General features: G+C 42.1%; 1 protein-coding gene across 2 annotated transcripts; it reads right to left on the reverse strand.

Annotated features, from left to right (window-relative positions):
* Positions 1-377: 377 nt before the first annotated feature.
* LOC121954143 (transmembrane protein 151B) lies at positions 378-8,977 on the reverse strand. 2 transcript variants are annotated; one of them, XM_088087414.1, is made up of 3 exons: positions 8,928-8,977; positions 7,547-7,944; positions 378-3,805 (listed from the first exon to the last, which is right to left on the reverse strand). In XM_088087414.1, exons 2-3 carry the CDS (start codon positions 7,673-7,675, stop codon positions 2,174-2,176), a joined length of 1,761 nt encoding a protein of 586 aa, XP_087943540.1. In that variant the 5' UTR covers positions 7,676-7,944; positions 8,928-8,977; the 3' UTR covers positions 378-2,173. The 2 variants fall into 2 exon arrangements, with proteins under 2 accessions (XP_087943540.1, XP_042357415.2); XM_042501481.2 differs by lacking the exon at positions 8,928-8,977 and having other exon boundaries at positions 7,547-8,095.
* Between the last annotated feature and the right edge of the window lie 23 nt (positions 8,978-9,000).

The raw sequence follows: 9,000 nt of genomic DNA on the forward strand, positions 1-9,000 counted from the left end.
AACATAAAGATATTGTTTACTTAGGATAGTCACAGTGGTCAAAAGAAGCCTGCAGGAAACACTTGGCAGCTGGTTTATATTTTCGAGAGGCCAACTCTGCAAGACCTGCAGCACACTTTAACTTGGTAAGGACCGCTTGGTTTTGGCTATCTCGCTCTCCTCTTTGCTCTGCTATCTCTGGCGTTGATTCTGCTTTGTTTACGTAGCTGAGATGAGTAAATACAAAATCAAATATTTACATTCAAGAAATTTAAATCCAAAATTTATATATGTATGTATGTATGTGTATATATATATATGTATGTATATGCATATATATATGTGTTATGTGTATTATGTTATTATGTGTATTGTTTTTTGCCTCAAAAATGACTCAAACCAATTAACTGATTAACACATGAGCTGGTGAATAATTAAACAATTTCTACTCTTTTTCTTCATTTACCTGCTTTATTTTGTCAAGACGGCACTCCAGTTCAAACAACAGGTCAAATTTTCATTTTTGCTTGCATCAGTGTTTTATTTTTACCTACCGCACTCCGTCCAGCGACCATGATTGGAAAGTGTCGGTTGATATCACTGAATGTCAGTGCAGTCAGAAGCGTTTCTTTCCTTGTATTTGTACTAGGGGACGGCAGAGGAACCAGTGAGTCTGAGAGTGTCTGACATCGTCATTTCAGATCAACATGATCACAGCAGAAACTAACTCTTAAACAAACACACACACACACACACACACACACACACACACACACACACACACACACAGACACAGGAGGGACCCACATTTGTTTGTGACCTCAAATTAAGAAATAGAAATTTGTCACAGTGATATGATTACCTGTATGATTTAATTTGAGAGAATAAAACCCCAAATGTTCAGCCCTGTTCTGCTCAGGTGACTCTTTATACTGTTTTTTTTTTTGTGTGTATTTTCCTCTATGAAGGTATTCTCTTTAATCTGCTGGGATGAGTGATTCATATACTCCTGTGCAATAATAATCCTTCAGGACTACTTTTATTGCTTACATTTTGACATTCATGTTCCCACTCAGCATATCCCCCATAAATAAAAGCTTTGTGGTGTTTAATAAAATTCTTCAAGAAAAAACCCCCAAAACAAACAAAAACAGAATACTCATGTCTTTGGTTTCACCATTAATCAACTAAAAAACACACTTTTTGGTAACAACATGCAGCTTTTCTTTTTTCTTGTGTTATTCTTACATACGCCTCTAAGTGGCATAATCCTCACACATATAATAACACATACAAGGTCAATGAGAGAGCAGATGAAGTTTTGCATCCTGTGATTTTTGAAAAATTTGAGTGATGGAAACAGCAGGATGCAGAGGTCGTGCATTTACCGGCAGCATGAGTGCACCATTTAATCAGATTTGACGGTTATTATTGTTATTACACACTCTGCTCTGCAGACAGACTGTTGCTGCCTCACTCCACACTGTTTGTCCCACACCTGCGGCTGTTTCCATGGGACAGTTTAACTGTAATAATATGGACAATTCAATACGAGGAGTTTTTGGTGACTGTGTTTAAAAATAGAAGTCTGTATTTAACTTTATTTTACTGCATATTTACAGTGAAATTCCTGTAGGAGCTCCATAAATCTTCATTAAAGGGATAGTTCAGATTTTTTTGAAGGTATCGGCAGACATTGGCTTTAAAACAAAATATGGGAATCGGCCAACATGCTGATTTCTATCATCATATTTTTTTTACCAATATTAAACTATTTTTTTTTGGACAAAATGAACATGTAGAAAAGTTTTAGTGTTTTTCTTATTTTGCACAATGAATATATATTACATACACTGAAAAGCATTTTTAGTAGTAAGTATCTCATGTCTTCATCTGCTGGTGGGCAATCGTGATAAGAGTATGCATAATCTGTTGTAAATTCCACCACAAAAGTGACTTGATGGTCACTCAAATAAAATGGGGAAAAAAAGCGGATATAATGGTTATTGGCCAAATGGGTTGTTTTTGATATATCGGATATTAGCAAAAAATCCAATAATGTGCATCCCTACTAGGTAATACTGTGGATGAATACCTCATACAACCAAAAAATGTGAACTATCCCTTTAATGTCATTCTCTCTATGAAGCAAACAGTGACCAACTGCCCCATCACTACTGACTGAACGTGTCCTTCAGAGAGCCGTCTCCACACAGGACGACCCTCTCCGGATGTAATAACGCCTCACTTCCCTCCCGTCCTCGCTGCCACAGCCCTCAGACCGATGCACAATGAGAACCGGAAAGAACCGGGCGTCCCTGTAAGTCGGTGGGCTGTCGCTGAGCGCCAGCTGGCTGGAGTCGGAGCGGCAGCACTGCTCGTCCACGCAGCAGGGGTCCGTCAGGTTGCTGCTGCGGCTCCTCCACAGGGCCACGGTGCGATGGGAGCCGTACATGCGGCAGAGAGAGAAGCGAGACGTGTCTGAGGAGAGGTGCGAGTGGAGCAGTGCTCCCCTGCAGGAGAAGATGGAGGAGCAGCTGGAGCTGGTGATGGTCCTCCTCCTGCCTCCTGCATCGCCTCCTCCGTTGGGCTCCCTGCATTGCTCGCAGTCCTCCTGGCTTTGCAGAGCGCCGTAACTCTGAGCGGTCTGGCTGCTGTCCAGGAGGAAGCAGTTTGAGGACGAGGTGCATTCAGTGTCTTGTAAGGAGTTCGAGTCCGGCGTGCTCATGTTGATCAGCATGGCTTCCGAGTAGCTCGGAATCAGCTGACGGTTACAGCGAATGTGCCACTCCATCTCGGTGCTGTCCAGTGTGTCGACTCTTGGAATGATGCAGCCGGTGTTGTTCCCCAAAGGCCGATCTTCATCCAGAGGAGAGGGGCTGCTGTGGCTGTACTCTAACCCAAAAAGTTTCTCTATGCGGTAGTGCACGTAAGCAGTGCGGTACTCTATCAGCACTCTCAGAGGCCAGGACAACATCAGCAGAGCCGCCAGCCAGAAGGCAACCTGGGAAGTGTACCAAGGCATCCTATCCGGGTCTACGTAGGCGATGAGGTTTTCTCTGAAGTCCACATTCTTCAGCTGCATCCCCTCTCTCGCCTCCATGTAATCATCCAAACCCTCAATCTCAGAGAAGAACCTGGCTCTCTGGTTGAGGTAGTCATTTTCTGGACCGGACTCTGTGAAGCTAAAACATTTGGTGAAGCGCAGCCGAGTCGCCGGATGTCCCTCCAAACCTCTGAGGTCACGTGAAACATCTTTCATCCCACAGTGGCTGTAGTCAAACTCGCCCTCCGCCACATGGGTGTTCACTCTCTCATGGTACACCTGCGTGGTTGTGTACGCGTCCCCATTTCGGTATCGAGTGACTTGCCGGGTCCGTCGCACAAAGTGGTAGCTGATGGCCTTCCACCATATGCACGGCTGGGCCTGTCTCATCCGCAGCACGCGCTCATACACGCTGTCCACGTCCGCTTTGCTCTGCAGCTCGCTCCTGGCCCGGCAGTGCCAGCACTCCACCATGTACAAGATGTAGAGCATGAGCAGGAAGGCCAGGGGGATGTAGATGTAGCCGTCAGAGCACGGGCTGTCGTGGTAGATCATCGAGTGTCCCCCAATGCCCATCCCAGAGGCGCCCCGCAGGGAGGAGGTGAAGGAGGCCGTGAAGGAGGAGGTGAGGGCGGAGTTGAAGCTGATTTTGGTGACGCGGGTTAGCTGACACCACGCCACCGCACCCAGGCAACTGTACATGAGCAGAGAGAGCAGCAGGCAGCGCCAATGGGACTCCCGGCAGACACAAGCACCCAGAGACTGGTTCACTGGATGCTGCTGCAGAGAGAGAGTAATGAGGAAAAGGCACTTAGAGCGATGAAACCTGGCGGTGACATGCAGTGGAAATGCAAATGAACGTGGCCGCACTATAGATTGTCAAGCTTTCCCATAGCTAAGCACAAAGTAAATCAAACTAAAGAAAGCTCAGTGGAATTCAATTAAACAACGTAGCGTCCCCGGGAGGCTGTGAGTCAGAGCGGCTGACATTAATAAATATTAACTGAGGTGTTTTCACACATCTGTCTCTGAAATTAATTGAATTTTTATTGCACAAGGACAAGTGTGCTGCCTGGTAAAGTTGTCACATTAATATCGCGGGGTAACACTTATGGAGACAAAATCATAAAAACCTTGCAGACTAAATCCGTGATAGACACAGAGCCTGACATATTAACACGTCAAAAAAACAGAAATCCATTAGCGATACAGCACCTCCTGTTTCCTCGTCTGAACATCAGTGGGTTTTTTGAATGTGTTTTAGGTTAGAAGCCCGAAATACGGTCTGTGGTTTAAACTAGCAAAAGAGATTTTCACGTTTTGTTCTTCGACATAAAATACATCAGTAAACACCTCACTTGCAAACTTTAATGTATCTTAAAAAAGGCATTGTTAAAAAGTGGCTAGATGCAACTACAGAACATCATCACACTGAACCGCGTGGAACATGACTTTACAGTAGAACGGACCAATCAGACACCGGCTTTAGACTGGGCCATTTGTGCTTTCGCATCGGCTGCCGTAGTTAGCGGGACCTCCCCAATGAGAGTCGAAAAACGCTCTTTTTTTTTTTTTTTTTAACATGAAACTGCTTTATTCTGTGTTTTTACCAGTTTAGAAAGCCTTTACTGTCATTCTATAATATACAGAATAATGAAATTTAAAAATCATTAGTGAGGAGGAGACTCCTGCGGATAATTTGGCTCCTGAACAGCTAAAGGGATTCTAACAGGAGAAGCTTCAGCTGGTTGCAATCTGCAGTTCTCACCTCTTGATGTCAATAAATCTCCCTAAATCTTACACACTGCTCCTTTAAGTAACATTTTAGGACTCTTAACTTGTAATGCAGTATTTTGGAATAGGGATTTTGTTACTTTTAGCCAAGAAAGAAATCTGAAAACTTTTCCCAGCACTGTTTAAACACACACACACACACACACACACACACACACACACACACACACACACACACACACACACACACACACACACACACACACACACACACACACACACACACACTTCTGCTCCAGCTGCTGAGTATTCTGAGTATTGGGTGGTTTGCTCAGGGCGGCAAACGAACAGAAACAGAAAGTGCTTACATTTGCAATACTGACCAGAAGTCCCATTCAGCAAAGACACACCGGCCTGAAACTATTTCATCGGTAACACTAACAGTAAAGGAGGCTGGAGCGTAACCCTTTATGACCCGCACAGCAAAATTTAATGTGAGCATCTGCAAAGGATGGCAGCATTCATATATTAATTCGATCCCATCTTATTAACATTTATCACGTTCTCTAAATGACTTTGCGGCACTTTCTAATATTTGTGTCTGGTTCTGGTGGTGACAGTCGCCCTCAGGAGATGCTGCGTTCTTGTAGACTACCTCTGGTGTTTTATGGAGTGAAACGATTTATGCTGACAACCAGCCCATCCATTACTGCACTGACACAGGGGTGAGGACGTCACTTTGCTGGTTCCACCTCAGTTATTTATGGAGCTCTTGTATAGCAGAGAAGACGGACTTCAGACAAAGCCTCCTGACCTCAGACAGTCCATACAGATTTTATTTACCAGAAAAACACTTTTTGATTTTTTATAGCTTAATGTTTTTATGCGCAAAACATGTAAAAAGTAATGAAAACATCTTGTCATTTATGGACACGCCAACTAAATCTGTTGGCTGTAAATGAATAGGATGCGTGCGAAAAAGACAAAAGTCACTTGCACTTAAATAGACTCCGCAGTATAAAACATGACTCAGCAGATACATGGACAATGAATCTGAGGTAAGACAACTCGTGCTCTTTTACTATCTGTGCATGGCTGGCTGCACACAGCCAATCCCTGCAGATGGACTCACAGTAATTACTCCATGACAGTGAAGACAGCAAACACACACACATGCACGTATGCTTAATCACACTTGAATATCATAGTCTGGCTTTGTAAAAAAAAATAATTGTTTGCTGACTTCACAACTGTCTAAATGAATAAAATGCATGCTTTTGTGATCTTTCCACCTCACTGAATTCTACTGCCACTATATGAAAGGGACTATTCTGACATTTCAGCGAGCAGAGAGGCTGTTTGGCTGCAGGTGAAAGAGGTAGCATCATGACAGAGGAGGTCGATAAAGGATTGATATTTCCACTAAGCACAAAGAATCAACATGCGTGTGTTTTAAATCTAAATTTGCTTCTTTTTTCTTAAGGACTATAATTGAATAAGCTTAAGAACCTTGCATCTAAGAGTGGGCTCATTTGTATTTCACAACAAGAATGTTTAGGGACTGTTCGTTATTATGAGTGGAAAGAGCATGATCCAAAAATGAGGAAACGTGTTAAATAATTCTTTAAGAACTGAGGACTGTGTTTTTCATTTTGGCTTAGGGGCATACAAATTTAAATGGCTGTATTTTGTATTCATTTTACCATGGATGATGATGATGATGATGATGGCAATAATAATAATCGTTATTATTATTATTATTATAAACTTAATTTATATAGTACTTTTCTTAACAGGGTTACAAAGTGATTGTCAGAAAAGCAGCGGATAAAAACAGAAATTATCAATGGATTTTCAAATTTCTGACAGTCCTTGTACACATCATGTATGACGAACACTTCTGTTACAAAAAAACAAAACAAAAGCTTAACCCAATCTGAGCTTTAAATTGTGATATTCATCAAAATCACTTTATTCTACATTTATTTTTAAAATTTGGACAAAAATGAACTTGGTTGTGACAACTGAACATTCTTGTTCATTCTCTTTTTTGTTTTTTTTCTTTTCTAAGTTATTTTTATGTGAGTATTTATTTACTATTTTCTTATGTGTTTAGGGTATTGCTAATTTTGGTGCCACTGTTACCCATAAATCTTGTCATGATTGTTGCCATTAGTGTGATTTCGGAAAGTGCAATCTTTCTGTTATGGTCTCTCTTTTGGGGATGGAAGGGTAAGGGAAGAAAATTTCGGGGAAAAAGTAAGAATCCTTGGTTGTAATGTGATTTTTATGCTTTGAATTGTTCTTCAAAAAAAAAAAAAATAAATAAAATTGAAAGATATTTTTTGCATCACTAATCAGCATGCACAACAAGAGTGAAAAACCTAGGCTTTTTAAAATTTATTTATTTTTTAAACTGCAGCTCTTCAACCTTTTAACATCAAATGGCAAGTTTTTAAAATCTATCAACAAATTTATGGTGGAGAAAGGGTTATGCATTTACACTCGGGGAGGCTCAAGGAAAAATATTTGTGACGTTAGCTTCAGGGAGGGTCAATAAGAGAAAAACAAAAAGTCACACCCCAGCCTCCCCCTTCCTCTAATAAATAAAGAACAGTCCCTTATGATTCTGAATTACTGTTTTTTCTTAAACAGTAATTCAGAATCTTCTTTTTTTTTCTTTTTTCTGAGAGAAATAAATTGATCAAAACGATTCCCAGCTGATATTTCTTCATGTTTTTAAGGTTTTTCTTTAAAAAACTAGATAATGAACGTGTCTGCACTTACCTCCTCCAGGACATCACTCTCAGCCGGTGAGTCCTCCTCCTCCTCCTCCTCCTGCTCCTCTTCCTCAGCATCATTGGGAGCGCTGCTGGCCGCCGTGTCCTCCGCAGAGTCCAGATCGGAGGACAGCATGCTGCACCTTTCGCATTATAAACCCTCTCCTTTTATTCACTTGCTCTGTTCCCTCCGGTCTGTTCCCCCTCTCTGCTCCCCCTGCAGCCCCGCACGGTCTGGGCCGGAGCCAGCAGGCTGCTGCTGCTGCACGGAGCGGGGATCCCGCGGTGGTCCCGCCTGGCCGGACGGAGGGGGGCGGGGTTGAGGGATTTCGCCGCAGCAGAGGCAGCAGAGGTTGACCATGATGCAGTCAGCGAGGGTTGATGTCAGTGGCCAGTGTAAATCACCTAATAAAACCATGCATAATAAAAAACATCACTGCACAGTCTTACTCTAGATGCAGGTGCACCGACGACGCTGAAGTTAGCTTACGCTTCATCAGCGCTCGTATTGTTTTGCACCTCGTACTGTGGTGAAAGCATGATTGATGTTTTCGGTAAAGCCCCGACGTTGTATGAAACCCACTTTCACAATTTGAAACCATTATTTTATTTGTGGAAATGCAAAATAAACCCGGGAGATTTCCGTTTTTAATGTGAACTGTCCCTTTTGCGTTGGACTAGATTATCCCAGAGAGACCAAAGATTATCTATAACACAATTCAAGATTTGTGAAATCTTTAGTCTATTTGTGAAAATGCAAGCAAGGGAGATTTTACCGGGTTTTGTCATTTTTGAATCTAACCTGCGGTACAGTGGTTTTTCAAGAGAGACCTGGTCCAATGTGGTTCACATGTAAAAAACGCCTTTAAAACTCTCCTTTTTCCTTCTTTTTTTTGGTTTTTCACAAATAGAATGACGTTTTACACATCTGAAACTGTGTTGTAAATAATCTTAAACCTGTCTGGGATAGTATTGTCCAGATTTGAGCTAAGTATAGGCCTAGTTGTTTTCGAGAGAGACCTGGTTCAGTGTGGTCAACATGTAAAAAAGGCAGTCACAAATAAAATAAAGGTAAAAAATATCAATGCGGATTTCGAACAATTTGGAAGCTAAAGTGTCTAACATACTGCCACCCCAGAGGCAGGTGCAAAATTACATCCTTTTTAAGTCTCCCCTTAACTAAATCGGAAACTAACTTCAGCGTGATGCTGCGCTTTCAGTGTCCTAAAGGAGGGAGCGAGGACGCAAGATGCAGCCTATGTGATAAAAACCCACGATAAAAACAGTAAGGATGCATTACAACATTCACTAAGAACTACGATAAAAAGAGCATGCTCCCTAAGCCTCTAAAATACCGTATAATATTTGGGAGAAAGACGGATACGTACATCCCTTCGGTTCGTTCCAGCAATGCTTTTATTTTGAAGGTGGTTTGGTGTCACATTAAAAAGCTTCCGCGGG

This window comes from Plectropomus leopardus, chromosome 14 (genome assembly GCF_026936395.1).
Source record: "Plectropomus leopardus strain MGB_pleo_1.0 chromosome 14, ASM2693639v1, whole genome shotgun sequence".
Taxonomy (NCBI): domain Eukaryota; kingdom Metazoa; phylum Chordata; class Actinopteri; order Perciformes; family Serranidae; genus Plectropomus; species Plectropomus leopardus.

Coding starts and splice junctions, on each gene's coding strand:
- LOC121954143 (XM_088087414.1), bottom strand. CDS start 7,675: ATGCTGTCCTCCGATCTGGACTCTGCGGAGGACACGGCGGCCAGCAGC. Junction 3,806..7,546: donor AGAGTGATGTCCTGGAGGAG/GTAAGTGCAGAC, acceptor CTCTCTCTGCAG/CAGCATCCAGTGAACCAGTC.